The following is a 15,000-nucleotide window of genomic DNA, read 5'->3' on the forward strand; positions in this document are numbered from 1 at the left end:
ACAAAATAATAAAAAAAAGAAATAATAAATTGGTGGTCAAGTCTCGACCAAGGCACGTTTAGGGCTCAATTCCAATTGATCGGTTTGAAATGCTTGTGTCTAAAGGATTACATTATGGTAACATTTGGGTTTATAGTTCATGTTAGGCTACTGTAAGGGGATCCGTTACCTACCGGGCATCAACGTGTTGCTCCTGCGCCAACAGGCCGCCTTCATAGCGGGGGATATAATTCACTGTAACACCCTGAAATGGAGTAAGTGCGCCACCTGGTGGACAACATAATACCCTCGAAACCTATACACGGTCCACTAGCAATAGATCAATGATATGGTTTTGACTTAACCAAGTTGAAATCTAATAACTGATAAAAATAATAATAATTCTAAAAAATTAATAACCTTTAATTGTGTTCTACGGAAGAGGATTTGGGCCACATGTGATTTTTTTTTAGTTCTGATTTCAAAGTCAGAATTCTGAGATTAAAGTCAGAACTCTGTTTATTCAGACTTTAAAGTCAGAATTCTGAGATTAAAGTCAGCATTCTTTTTAGTCTGACTTTAAAGACAGAATTCAGAGATTAAAGTCAGAACTCCAATAAAATAATCACATGTGGCCCTAATCCTCTTCCGTATCTATCCACAGAGAGACCAACTGCACAAAAAAAGTCGTGTTGTTTTTGTATTCTACACGATTTATTTATTCTCTCTCTGTCTCCATTGTGAGGGACTGCCTTCCCCTCGGCCTGCGAAACACGTTATAAATATAAACATGAGGATGAAATGGAATGCACAGCGACAATTTGCACCGGTACCCCAAAGACAACAATCTGTTTACAATCAGTTAACAAAATAAGCGGTGTGTTATAATCTCTCTCATGTTCAATTAGAAGTGATTGTTTGAATGGCGTTTTCACGCAGTAGAGTTCAGCTCCTTCACAAATGGGATTCAATGGATTTGTGGATTTTCCGCTAGATTTGCGAGTCTCTCTTGAGTTATTTTTCCCTGCTTGTTGTTTTTTTCCCAGGCAGTAGGCCTACCTTTAATGAGAAATGTGTACTTTTTTGTCTCTCCTCAGTTCAGCCTACAGTTCATATTAAATGAAGCGCTCCTTTTCCAAACTCATTAGATAACCATATACATCTCAAAATCTCATTAATATACACGAGCATGAACACTAAAGGAATGTTTAACTGGTATCAGAACGTCCTCATCGATTTTGTTGATAGGCCTACCCTTGCATTTCTCCAGTCAGCCACAACAACAGTCACTAGATTTGCCCATGGATACAAACATTGGCTACACAAGATCAATCGAATTCCCCCGGTTTGAACTCAAATCGTCTACTTGTCACGACCTTGGTAGGGAGCGCTTGTATTCCGAGGGATGGCGAGCGGACTCCCACACGCTCTCATCACAAATGTTTTGCTGCCCCTTAGTGGCCGCTGCATGTCACTGTAGTATGTACACAAAGACCTAAGAATATGTACACAAAGACCTAAGAATAAGTCCCGCCTCCGAGGCTCCCGGTTCCCTCGGTCAAATGTCTATGGGGAATAACATGGGTTTTTTGAATGATCGTACATAACAAACTCTGTAGGTGGCGAAGAAGTAAAAGCTGCGTCACGTTTTGAACTACACACTTTTTCCATCTAGTTTCGACTGTTTTTTTGGATTGTCGGTGCCGTTGTAAACGATTATAGCCTAAATGCTATTTTAACGGCACCGACAAAATGAATTTTTGACTTTAAAATCAAAATGACAATTAGGCCTTCCAATTGCCTCTGAAGCTCCCCCAGCAATCACCCTGATCGATTTAATAACTAATAATACTTGGTTAAGTCACACATTTACACAGCATATCACCCTGTTCTATTTAATTAGTTATAATTCATAATTGTACATATTAAACATATAACCTGATCTGATGTAATTAGGAAACTATAACCACAACACTCGTCTCTGACCATGTGACAAGGAAACATGCGTCTTTAGATGCATTTATTAAATCCTTGTTCTGTTTGCCATCACTTACGGATCAACAAGGACACTATAGAATATGGTATACAACACATTAAACAACACAATGAACAGCAGTACCAGTACACTCACATCGTTTCCTACTACCAGTCCACCCCAATCTTCAAAGGAACTGTATCAGTGTTACGGATAAATGGTAACAGTACAACCAATGAACGAGTGTATTGTCTGGTTGACAATCACTGAAAGACACTTTATAATAACTGGTCGTAGTATGATCCAAATCCATACCGATGTAACTTCTGCATTGCAGTGTAACTTCTGCATTGCTTTGAGATCAACCCATCCTCCAGATTGATGTGATGATGCTGATCTCTACCTTTATGTAACCCTATTTTAAAACAATTAACAACATGGGTGCTCTGCAGAAACGACTGTAAAAAAAAAAAAAAAAAATCCTGGTCGCTGGTTTTCTTGGTAGATAGGTACCATGCTAACACCAACCTCCCACTGAGCGCTACCTCCCAGGTGTACCCTGGTTTAAGTGGCTCAGATCCCAGCACGCCATACTCCAGCCTCTCTGGGTTCTCAGGGAGCTGTTGCCTCACTCCACGTCTCACGCTGGTCAGATCCTCAGACAGGTGGAGACCGGGGGCAGCGGTGTTGGGGTCCAGGATCACAGGAAAGTAGAAGACGTTCTCCTCCAGCTTCTTCCAGACTTTGTAGGCCAGGTTGCCCAGGTGTTTGGCCACGTCCAGCAGCGCTCCCTGTGGTAGAGCTGGCGAGGGTCGGGGCTGGGCTACTTTCTCTCTTGTAGCCTTTAACTTCTTCAGGAAGGAAACGTCTCCAGCCCTCAGCTGCTGCTCCGTCTCGGTGACTGTGTGCGATATGGTTTCTATCTGCTTCGACAGCTCCTCAATCTCCTCATTCATCTTCTGACATTTGAACTGCTCTTCGCCTCTCAGCGAAGTGATCCTGGACTTCTCTTCATAATTACCACTGAAGCTCCCCCAGCAATCACCCTGATCGATTTAATAACTAATAATAATAATACTTTGTTATGTCACACATTTACACAACAGGTAATCCTGTTAAACTTAATCAGTAATACATTTACACAACATTAACCCCAGTCAAACTTAAATAGTACATTTACACAGCATATAACCCTGTTCAACTTAATTAGTAGTAATCCATAATATTGTACATATTAAACCTATAACACGATCTTACGTAATTAGGAAACAATGTATACATGTATGTATATAACAAGGAAACATGCATGCCTTTAGATTATTATTTGCATTTTTTTAAATCCTTGTTCTGTTTTCCATCGCTTACGGATCGACAAGTACAATACAGAATATGGTTTACAACACAGAAATAAAGAGCAGTACAGGTACACTCACATGGTTCCTAACTCCCAGGCCCCACTGTTACAGCTCCTTCCCCGGGGAAATCTTCAAAGGAACTGTACCAGTGGAACAGATAAATGGAAATATTGCAGACCATGATGTGGTGATCCATGTGCCTATTGTCCGGTTGGTTGTAGGATCACTGAAGGACAGTTCACGAGTGGGCCGATCCCACTTCATTCTGATCCTCTGTAACTTCTGCATCGCTGGGAGATCAACCCATTCTCCAGATGTATTTGATGAAAATCGGTATCTACCTTTATGTAACCCCATTTTAAAACAATTAACACCAATGATGCTGTGATGCAGAGAGAACAACAAGCTAAAGCTATGATATCCTGGTCGCTGGTTTTCTTGGTAGATAGGTACCATGCTAACACCAACCTCCCACTCAGTGCTGTCTCCCACCTCTACCTCCCAGGTGTGGGTCCCTGATTCAAGTGGCTCAGATCCCAGCACGCCATACTTCAGCCTCTCTGGGTTCTCGGAGAGCTGTTGCCTCGCTCCACATCTCACGCTGGTCAGATCCTCAGACAGGTGGAGATCGGGGGCAGCGGTGTTGGGGTCCAGGATCACAGGAAAGTAGGAGGCGCTCTCCTCCAGCTTCTTCCAGACTGCGTAGGCCAGGTTGCCCAGGTGTTTGGCCACGTCCAGCAGCGCTCCCTGTGGTAGAGCTGGCGAGGGTCGGGGCTGGGCTACTTTCTCTTTTGTAGCCTTGAACTTCTTCAGGAAGGAAACGTCTCCAGCCCTCAGCTGCTGCTCCGTCTCGGTGACTGTGTGCGATATGGTTTTTATCTGCTTCGACAGCTCCTCAATCTCCTCATTCATCTTCTGACATTTCAACTGCTCTTCGTCTCTCAGCGCAGTGATCCTGGACTTCTCTTCCTCTTGAAGACACTGGTGAAGCTTCTCAAACTCCTTTTGAATCTGTCTCTCGGTGTGCGCGGTCTGGACATTAATGTGCGCTGCCATGACCTCACACTTTCTCTTGGTCTCAACGAAGTCGTTTAACTTCTCCTTCTGGGGTTTTAGTAATTCCTGCATTTCTTCCCTGCGGCTGGGGGCAGCTTCATCCACAGGAACGAATCTGTGGTTGGTGTGTTTTTCAGAATCTCGACAGATGAGACACGCCGTCTCCAGGTCATCGAGACAGAAGAGCTTGAGTTTCTCACCGTGCAGAAGGCAGAGATCCGCGTTCTCCCGCTGGAAGGCCTCCGACAGGTTCTTCAGAGCAATGTTCCTGGGTTGTTCGGTCTTTGAAGATCTCCTCTTGCAAAGTGGACACTGCTGTTCCAGGTTTTGCGTCCACCATGTCTGCAGACAGCCTTTGCAGAAACTGTGACTACACGATAGGAGAACAGGGTCTTCAAAGATGTCACAGCAAACCGAACAGGTCAGGTCGTCCACTAGGGATGACGTGTACGCCATTGTAGTCACAGAGTGAATCCAAAACGAACAATATTTTTGCCTGAGACCTTGTTTGTCGGGCACTACGTGTCTCGGTGGACAGTAACCCTACACGCTAAATTGCGACACGAAGTCCACTTCTACCACCTGGGAGCCAGGTCAGGGCCGGATTATCCATAAGGGCCCTTTGGCCCGTGCCCAGGGGCCCCAACCATTGTCAACCAGTGGGGGGGGGGAAAGACCATACATTACTCGTTTATGAATATTAATTTCACAAAAATAACAATAATAATGATATAATATAATAATAATAACTCTGCCTGCCTAGAGTAGCCTACTATGTAGCCTACATGTAGAGGAAATAGCAGCATAGGTTTCTGTATGATTGAAGTTGTGGTAGTGCTAACAAGGTGTTAAGATTGTTGGTTATATTAGTGTTCCGTCGCTTCTGCTAAACTTTCTTCTCCCTGTGATCAGTCTGACCTCCCGTCGCTGAACCCTCGTCTGTCCGACTACGGGCCTGCCATCAACCCCTTTTCCCGCCTCTACTTATTAGTTGCCCTCAGTAAAGACTCTTATCATTTACTCAGTCAGTCTCACTGTGTCGAGCATTTGGGTCCAAACAAACGCTCTCCTTCCCCATGACAAATGGCCACTATATTTTCAGTTCCTAAATGTATTTGTATCATCGTTTCATGTGTTCTCAGCATCATACAGTGGCATGAAGCAACATGTGAACCTCTTAGCGTTTGGTGACTTGCAATCCTGCAAAATGTCAAAGATCAAGTCTGAACGGATGTGTTTCTCTCAACGACGGGGGCCGTCTGTAATGATGAAAAGCAACGCCCCCTTCAGGTTCAACACAAGGTGTGTGCGGAAAGTACCCATCCAAATTATTTGTATTACTACTAGTGCTGTCAAACGATTAAAATATTTAATCGCGATTAATCGCATTTATGTCATAGTTAACTCGCAATTAATCGCACATTTTTATCTATTCTAAATGTCCCTTGATTTCTTTTTGTCCCATTATTTATTATTATTATTATTATTTCTCATTTTAATGCTGTTATCAACATGGAAAAGTGGATCGGCTTGCTTTGTGCAAATTATTTTTTTTTTTATTGAAAACAACATTGCCATATACTGTAGTGTTGAATTCCACACTAACATTCTCACTTGGAGCAGTCATTCACACAATCATTCAATGTTCAAATGGGTTTGCGTTAACGCCGTTAATAACGCGCTTAACTGACGGCACAAATTATTACTGTTACATTTTTTTGTCAAACCCGTACGTATGGAAGATACGGAAGAGGATTAGGGCCACATGTTAATGTTTCAGAGCTCTTGTTTCAGAGAATTCATAACTCTTTTTATCCTGACTTTAATCTCAGGAATCAGATTTTAAACTCAGTATTCTGAGATTAAAGTCAGAATTCTGATTTCAAAATCAGAACTCCAAAAGAATAAACACACGTGGCCCATCCTCTTCCGTAACAAAGAAAACATCCCTATCAAGTAAATGAGTTTGATTCAGTTAGCCTGTTAACTAAACGTATTCACGTATGCCAGCTTTAGTAGCTTTAACAGGGTCAGATGTGTTGTCTTTAAAATGAAGTCCAACTCATCAGCCGTGTCCGGGGTAAAAGAGTCGGCCACATATCAGCTAGGTTTCCAACATTGAATGAAAAGTAATTTCAAACATAAATTGGAAAATGGCATGTAACACAATTAGGATGTCAATGTTTTAATATTTAGTTTAGCTACAACGTTGTCTGCCACCCTGCCGCACCTAAAGTGGTTACAAAACGCAGTCCTCATTTGATCCGCTGAGGGTGCTGTTTGACTAGATCCCAAATTGCAGCAGGCCTCGACGTCCCTCTCTCTCCCCCTCGCTCTCCCAACACTGCCCACCCATTACTTTGCGAAGACGCTAAATCGGCCAATTCCTTCCATGGATATTCACAAATTGAACGAACGAATGTATAGGTCACACTAACGAGTGTAAATCACATGACAAACGACTGAAAGTCACCCCGAGGGTCAGAAACGTTTTCGACGAGGGAGATTATTGTGTGTGTGTTTGTGTGTGTGTGTGAGTGCGCTTTTGTGTTCAGCTGGTATTATAAAGGCGTTTGCTTTTTAATTCACGATTTCAATGACACTGTGTAGGCCTAGTGGTAACGGGTGGAATAAGAGCCGTTGTTCAGATCACAGAAGGAGTACCACACTGTGTGGTCGGCTGTCCCCGCGCAGCGCGACTCAGCTGGGATCCTGTCCTGCAGCAGCGCACGTCCCCATGGCTGACATTTCACTCGCCAACACGGACAACCTAAAGCCCAACCAGTTCCCCCCCCGAAGTCGAAAACTGGCGCTGTGTGATTCGTTCGTCGGAGTCAGACATGTCTGTTTCTATGTCTGACGTCCGGAATGGTTTCCTTCAAAACCAAAAATGCCATTACTTTGCTGCAGTACCGTGGCCCACGCTGCGTTTCATAAACCAAGTAGTAGACGGTGGAAAACAAGCGTTGGGCGAAGGCGTTGCTCTGCTCTCTCACTCTGTGCTTTGGTGGATATCTAAAATATACCTATATGACAGCCTGCAAAACGTTTTTTTCAGAGCTACTACGAGAGCACGGCAACGCAGGGACTCAGAGTGGGTGCGCTGCTGGGTGAACTTGTGATCGAGCATGATGCGTTAACACTGTGTGGCCTGCTGCTGCCGTGCAGGCAGGCAGGAGGAGTCCATTTTGGAGGAGCGGGTGAGAAGAGAGACCAGGGACTCCACAAGCAACACATCAGAAAAGGGGAAACCAAAAAAAAAAAACGGGTCTTTTTCCGGGTACCTTTTACGATTCAATGCTTTTTACATACGGGGCGTTTTAACGTAACTCGTTTAGGCCGCATGCTTGGCCACAGCGCGCTCTGGTGATGCCATTTGTTGGCACAAGTTTGGCGTCTCTGAAGTATAGGTGATAGCAGCCTATTCCAGGAGAGGATAATTGCTATAATATAGGGGGGGGGGGGGGCGGGTCATTTCTAAAGGGCTGTATGTGTTGGTCATATGGCGCGGGAGGGGGGGGGGGGAGTGGGTGAGACTGTCATCTCTGTTTGGTGTTTGAATACCTCTCCAGAACCTATGGCGGGAAGCCCCGGGAGGGGGGTGCAGCCGCGGTGACGATTGTCCGTCCGCACAGTCACAATTTGGAGCAGGCGGGGGGGGCTCACAAGGGGCAGGTCCGTCTCTCTCGGCAGGCTCTGTCTATTTAATTAAATGATGGGTTTTGCCGTGTGCGTTCAGGATGGGAGGTGATAAAGTTGTAGTGGTGATGCTCACGCGCCTCGCAGCCGTACGTCGTTGTTAGTGGAGTGGTCGAAACACTTTGGCTGTTTTATAGGGGCCGCTGGACCGGGCTACGGCGCAAGTAGAGAGAGGGGGTGGGTGGGTGGGGGGGTCGAGAGGGGGGGTGGGGGGGTGGACGTGCACCGGGATCCAGGCCTAGTAGTATTGCCGCCGGGATTCTCCGCATCCGCTTTCAAAAAATGGGGAATTATCCCATTTACACACAGAAACGGATTGTTTAACAGTGGCTTTTGCGGTGGGTGTTCATGGAATGGTAAGATTCTCGCGGCAGATCGGTGTCACCGGTGTCTGATCCGTGATTTTGTTTAATGACCGTACGTCCGTCGGAGGGAAGCGTGTGTGTGTGTGTGTGTGTGTGTAGGTGTGTGTGCGCGCACGTCAGTGTGTATGTGCAGATGAACTCGGCGGGTGTCATTCATGCATGTTCGTGCTATGTTGTGTCTCTGTTCGGCGGGCGGCGGATGACATGTAGCCCCGGGTTGGCGGACGGGCGCCGACATGACATGCCATTTTGATCTGGATCCCAATAACACAAGACGAGCGGGTTTGGGTTCATTCGTTGCATATATAGTTAACCCTTCGCTGCCGATGGGCAGGTTCGGCGTGTTAGCAGAGTGTGCGTGTGTGTAACGTTGTTGCATGACGTGACGTACTGGCCATATGCACACCGGACGACTCCATTCCCCTCTTCCGGGCGGCGTTGCTGTGCAGACGGGTTGCGAATTGACTGCCGTGAGGTAACCACCAGGCTTGTCCTCTGTTTACACTCGACCATTACCGGGACGTGCGATCACAGCAGCGACACCCGTTAGAGTTGAAACCTCCCTTTTTCATGTCCGCTGACCACTTAAAAGCAGACCGGTTTAAGATTGTGTTTGATCACTTTTAACGTTTTTCACTGTTATTAATAGTTGTGCTAAAAATGTTGCACTGTTGAATGATGACGTGCGTGATGAAGTCCAGTGCCGTGTTCTGTTTTGACGGCGTCTTGAATGGCTAGCGTGCTGGTGGGGGGGGGGAAACTGAAAGTAGGCCAACGCAACACGTGTCTTGTTTATATGTTATTTTTTTTCCCCAGGAAGGAGCAATGATAGCAGAACGACAGGGCCATGTGCGTTGCCCCGGAGACGGGCCCAACATTCCAGCTGCCCTTTGACCTCTGGCCGAGACTCCACCCCCTACTTCCAGGCTGCCCCCCGCGTCATGGCTGCCCTCTGACCATGTCGGCCAGCGGCTCGTCCTTCCGCCAGCACCCGTCGCTCTACGGGCTCGCCAAAACTCCAGCCTCCCCCCACCTGTCGCCCTTGCCCCCCCCCTCCTCCTCCTCCTCCTCCTCCACCTCCCCGTACAGCCCGTTGAGGCGGCTGCAAAGACTGACCGCCACCGCCGCCGCCACCGCCATCAGCAGCAGCAGCAGCAGGCCCCAGCCGCCCCGCTCTGGGAGGGGGTCCGGTGGGGGCCCGGGGGAGGGACGCGCTGAGTGGGAGTGGGAAGGAAGGGCGCACCAGAAGGAGAGCAAGACCCAAGAGAACGCCGTCCGGGGTGACGGTTCGATCGGGGAGAACGGCGGCGGCGGTGGCGGCGGTGGCGGCGGTGGCGGCGGTGACGGCGACGGTGGTGACGATGACCACCACCCTCTCGCTCACACTCAGCGCAGCAGCAGCAGCAGCAGCAGCGCGGCGGCGGGGCGGGCGAACCGGGAGCAGAGCGACGACTCCAGTGACTCTGGTCCGCCCAGCCCGGCCTTCTCCCTGAACAGCAACAGCCCCTTCGCCAACGGCCTCCTCCACTTTGAATCGTCGCTGTTTGAGGACGATGACGTCAACCCGGACATGGACGACGACGGCGGCGGCGGTGACGGCGGCGGCGGCGACGGTTTGGACGAAGGCCAGGGGGTGGAGGAGGAGCGGCGGCGGCGGCGGCGGCGTTCTCCAGGCACGACAGAGGAGCAAGGACGGCCGCCGAACCCAGCGGCCGCTCCAGAGTCCGAGCCCCCCAGGGTGTCGCGTTCCGACGCCACCGTCGCCCCGGAGGACGCTGCGAAGCCGGCGGCGCCGTTGGGCAAGGTGGTGACCCGGTCGCAGCGCTCGGGCCAGCGGCGACGCTACTGGGAGGAGTCGGAGAGCGAGTGGGAGAGTGACAGCGAGTTCTTTGGGTTTGAAAGTACCACCGTAGAGAATCCAATGGCAAGTGGTTGTTTCAGCCTACTACTACTACTACTACTACTATGATGGTGGTGGTGATGACGGTGATGTTGATGTTTATTTTCGTGTCATGCCGCAAACCAAGTGGTCCATCCCACACACAGGATTACAAGACGCAGATATAAGTACACAAAGAGGGTAGTACATACACAATCACAATACAGTACACTATACACTACAATACGATACTAGGAGTGTCATGCCCCTTTGTCTGCTCCCAGGACACTCCTGCATGGAGCACTAATCACCATTATGGAGTATGTTTCAATCCTATGCCTTTTTTTTTCTTAATAAACTATTCAACATTTCAATACAAATTAATTTACTCAATAAAGGCATCTAGCATGTCACTACATTGTTTTGGTACAAACCAAATCACTTTCCCTGAAATGGAAACCAGCTCTGTAACACATAGTTTATAGATGCTTACTGCTCATAGTTGAGCAAATATTTGGTGACCTTTCGCTGTTTTGGATTAAAAATTGAAAGCTTTCTTGGCTGCAAGCAAATTTAAGCCATCGTTTTGATATTATTGCAATTATTATTGCCAATAAAGATAATCCTTGACGTGGAGCAGTGTCAGGGTAAATAAGGTTGATTTTTTTTTTTAAGCTTTGTTTATTATACTACAATAAGAATAAAAGGCGGCTTTGGCCAGAGTTATTATGACATTTGTTTTATCATCCCCTGAAGCAGAATAAGGCTATGGAACCTTGTTTTATTTTCTTCAAGAACTGACATGTATTTAGAATTAATAACGCTTAACTAAAATTCAATGTTGAATGATTGACAGTGGATTTCCTGCCCACATTTCTCACAGCCCTGCAGTCCGAAGAAGAGATCGGTCCCCCCTTTAAAGTTCCTGGAGGGTGAGGTTATCTGGGCCAAGTTCAACAGAAGACCCTGGTGGCCTTCTCAGGTGGTCGTGGACCCCACCAACGGAATCTATCACCGGGTCAAAGGTAGGCCCTCTCAGCGCTGAACCTCACACCGACGTGTGTGTGGATCTTAATTGAGCGAAACACTGTAATCTATAATCAATGATGTCCAATTTGATCCTGTGTGCTCCCCAACCGCACGGGATGAAATGGACACATTGGTAAGTCATTGAAGTTCGCCAAATATATAAATAGTTCACCAGAGGATCGGTTTGGATAACCCGAGAAAACAACTTAACAAATTAAATATTTTCCATCAGCGGTTCTGAACCCAGCACATGGACAGACAGACACCCGGTTCACGTCCCTGCTGTTTGTCCAGTCGTAGAAAATGAACTTGTGTGTTTGTGTGTTTGTCTGCAGAGCCCAGTGATCGACCCTGTCGGCTGTACTACGTGAGGACCTTTGGGAAGACAGTGGAGCATGCCTGGGTGGAAGGGAGAGCCACTCACTCGTTCAACGGCGGCTTTGAATTCGAACAGCTCCCCCTGTTGCGGCGGAGGGGCAGGCAAAGGGAAAACAACTACAAATATTCTGTGAGTGCTGTTTATGCATAACTTATGCACAATTCATGCATTGTAATACACATTTTATTACCATGCATAGAACATTTAATTCATTATTCACTCTTCATCCTTATTATTATTATTATTAGTCCAACCATTTGCATTGAAACTGATTTATTCTTACCAAGGATTAGATCTTATTAACTTGTTAATGTTACCCGGCCAAAGAAATGTGATAACCTTTGAATCGTACGACTGATATTGACACAAGCTTCATGTGCTTACAGATCGCCAAGCGATACCAGGAGGCCTGGAAGTTCAGTGTCACCGAAGCAGAGGTTTCCTTCCAGGAAATGTCCAGAAGGGCTTCCTCCCTGAAAGACGATGCCTTTCACCACGTCTCCACGTCGGAAACAAAAAGCTCAGTCCAACCGACTCCCGCTCCGGTTTCTGAGGCGTCTACACCAAGTCACGTGACCGAGGAATCTGACAACTGCCCGGGCAAAACAAAGAGGCCAAGCACTTTAAGAAAGCCTTCTGTTAAAAATAAAACCAGGAGTCCTACGACCTGCACCAGTAGTAAAGACTCCAGAAACGCCCACAGTAACCAGGAGCTGTCCGACCGAGTGGCCGGCGAATGCCCTTACTCCGACCTTGAATCTGTCCCCAAGATTTTATGTCCCAAAGCCCTTGAGCGCCAGCCCAAAGCAGTCCAGCCTGTGCCTTTAGTCACCCAGGCTCCTTCTTCCTCCGTTGTCAAGGAAGTCACCAAACAGCCTGAGATTCACAGAGGCCTGTGGTTCAGCAAAGCTGGCAAAGACAGACGACCGAAAACGACAAGCCCCATACCCGATCGCACTCTCTTTGGTAAACTTCCCTGTAAGAAGAAGGTCCTACCTGTAGTCAGTAAAAGGACACACGTCAACGGTGTCAACCACACTGTGACTGGAGTGGCGGTTTCCCAGCCATCGTTGCAAGACAAAAATAAGACCAGCCTGTGTGAAGAAACTGGAACACCTCCGGACCATCCAGGGCATTCACATAAGCCTGCAGAAATGATCCCTCCCAAAAGTCTGAGTGATGATTGTATTGTGACCGAGAAGCTCACAAATCAATCGAATGACAAACAAAAAAAGAAATCGGCTGCCAAATCGCAAAGGACCAAGCTTGAGAGTGTAAGCACTACTAAACCGCTGGATCACCCTAACTCTAAACTAGAAAGTATCCCGGTCGGCAACATAAACGACTGTCTCAGTGACCCGTCAGACCATTCGCCGGCTGAACGCAGGCCGTCCTCTAGTCCTCTACTCACTACTGAAGATTCAGAAAAATCTGAAAATGTTGTCGGTCACATAATTGGCAAATTAGCTAAGGAAACGTATCCTGTTGAAAGTAATAAGACAAAGGTTACAGATTTATCTGACAGTCCTTCAGTTCAGTCACCAAGCTTAGAGGAGCAGATAGTTTCGACCTCTGGTGCCATTCAGTCAGTAAACTCGGCACAAAACGATTTCAGCGATAGCAGCACCCGGCAGAAGAAAGTAGAAAAATTAGAAAGCAGCGATTCAATTTCTAAATTTGCGTTGAAGGAGTCCTTAAAGGAAATTCCCAGTTTAGAATCCAAAAGCATATCGGTTAATAATTTGTCTGCTATGGGCGTGACTGTCAAACCTTTTCACAAAACGCGATGGTCCCAAGAGAGCAAGTTGCAAACACCTAGTAAGACTAATCAATCAAAAGGCCCAGAAGTAAAATGGATGTCCATGATCAATACCAAAAACACAACAAGCGAACCCACTGACCAGTTAAACGTCGCAGAACCTAAAAACACGAATGCCGTTCATGGACTCAACGGCGTGACGTCCCGGCCTTCCGAAGCGCAAGCGGAATCGTCCGTCGAAGCTGTGCACGCCTCTGCTGCAGCACCCGAAGAACCGTGTTCGATGGACGTGAGCAAACCTCCAGAAGAAGAACCACCGGCACTTGGAGACGAATCCAAAGAGAGTCCAAACGGATCGCTGGATCACACGATCGACGTTCAGCCCGCGCACCTGCCGGCCAGCAACCGCCTGATGACCAGAGCTCTGAAAGCGCTGCAGGACGCGGAGCGGCTCAAGAGGGAGAAAGCGCTGAAGGAGCTCGACTGGAAGGAGAAGAGTGCAAAGCGGTCCAAAAAAAAAACAACAACAGACGGAGACGAAGGGAAGAGTTCAGACGCCTCCTCGTCCACGACGGGGGCCAAGAAGGGCTCCGGCGCGAAGCCGAAGCCCACGAAGACGGGGCCTCGGGACGGGCCCTCCGCCGGCAGCGGCGCTCTGTCGTCCGGAGGGAGTTTTTCAGACGCGAATGACGCGCAGGTTGAGGTCAAGAGCGAGGACGAAGACTTCCCCGTGTCCCCCACTCCACCCATGGACTTCATCCCGCTGACCGCGAAGGTCAAAACCAAGAAGGAAAACCCTTCCTCTGACACCTCCTCCCCCTCCTCCTCCTCCTCCCCCTCCTCCTCCTCCTCTTCGACCAAGTCGTCCTTTTCCTTCCTGAATCAGTTCAAAAACATAAAGGAGGTCTCTCTGCAGTCGGTGACCAACGAGAGCGACGGCACGCCGCTCTCGTTCAAGCCCGACACGAACTATAAGTTCAGCACGTTCCTCATGCTGCTGAAGGATCTGCACGACACACGGGACCGCGACGGGGCCCCCCTGGAGCTGGACATCGGCCCCGCGGGGTCCCACGTGAAGCAGGAGCCGTCGCTGGTCCCCGGGACGTCGGGAGAGGGTCCTCCTCGCCGTGGAACGACCCGCGGTGCCCACGGAGCCGGGCTCGCCGTCCCGGACGACGCTAAAACCCCGGCGAACGAGAACAGCGCGCAGAACGGTGGCGGCCGGAGGACAGGCCAGCCGCCCAAAGGCTCCGGCGGGAGGAAGAGACCCGTCAACCCCGCGAGGAGGAAGAAGGCCCGGGTTCCCTGCGGTCCGGCGGGCTCTGGTCCTGGGTTCCCCGGCCTGGAGCCCTCGTCCGGCGGGGGAGCGCGTAGCGGGGATGGGGGACAGGTCCGGACGGACGCGGGGAAGGGTGGCGGCGGCGGCGGCGTCGTCGTGGTGACAGAGGGGTGTGGAGCCGTGAAGGAGGGCGACAGTCGGACCGCCGCCGTGCCTTTGGAAGAGAGAGGGTTGGACGCCGGGCTG

At 48.7% G+C, this 15,000-nt stretch overlaps 3 protein-coding genes across 3 annotated transcripts in view; 1 reads left to right on the forward strand and 2 right to left on the reverse strand.

Moving 5' to 3' along the window:
* LOC311353824 (transmembrane protein 53-like) overlaps window positions 1-2,910 on the reverse strand; it is a gene marked incomplete at both ends in the record, with an annotated part of 11,521 nt that extends 8,611 nt beyond the window's left edge. The window contains one exon of the mRNA XM_084473636.1: window positions 2,513-2,910. Within this exon, the coding sequence (XP_084329762.1) occupies window positions 2,513-2,910 (398 nt within the window). The remainder of the gene's footprint in view (window positions 1-2,512) is intronic.
* A 16-nt stretch (window positions 2,911-2,926) lies between these two features.
* Window positions 2,927-4,821, reverse strand: LOC311354526 (E3 ubiquitin-protein ligase TRIM35-like; the record flags this gene model as incomplete). Its single annotated transcript, XM_084474326.1, has 1 exon — window positions 2,927-4,821. The coding sequence occupies one exon, from the start codon at window positions 4,819-4,821 to the stop codon at window positions 3,415-3,417; it is 1,407 nt and encodes a 468-aa protein (XP_084330452.1). The 3' UTR covers window positions 2,927-3,414.
* Window positions 4,822-8,289: 3,468 nt separating this feature from the next.
* nsd1b (nuclear receptor binding SET domain protein 1b) overlaps window positions 8,290-15,000 on the forward strand; it is a 25,111-nt gene continuing 18,400 nt past the window's right edge. Inside the window, exons 1-6 of the mRNA XM_084473637.1 lie at window positions 8,290-8,420; window positions 9,246-9,533; window positions 9,576-10,353; window positions 11,192-11,333; window positions 11,673-11,845; window positions 12,103-15,000. The exon at window positions 12,103-15,000 is cut by the window's right edge and continues 112 nt beyond it. Of these exons, the coding sequence (XP_084329763.1) occupies window positions 9,277-9,533; window positions 9,576-10,353; window positions 11,192-11,333; window positions 11,673-11,845; window positions 12,103-15,000 (4,248 nt within the window). The 5' untranslated portion in view covers window positions 8,290-8,420; window positions 9,246-9,276. The remainder of the gene's footprint in view (window positions 8,421-9,245; window positions 9,534-9,575; window positions 10,354-11,191; window positions 11,334-11,672; window positions 11,846-12,102) is intronic.

The sequence above is a fragment of the Micromesistius poutassou genome, assembly GCF_964030765.1.
Source record: "Micromesistius poutassou genome assembly, chromosome: 10".
Taxonomy (NCBI): Eukaryota; Metazoa; Chordata; class Actinopteri; order Gadiformes; family Gadidae; genus Micromesistius; species Micromesistius poutassou.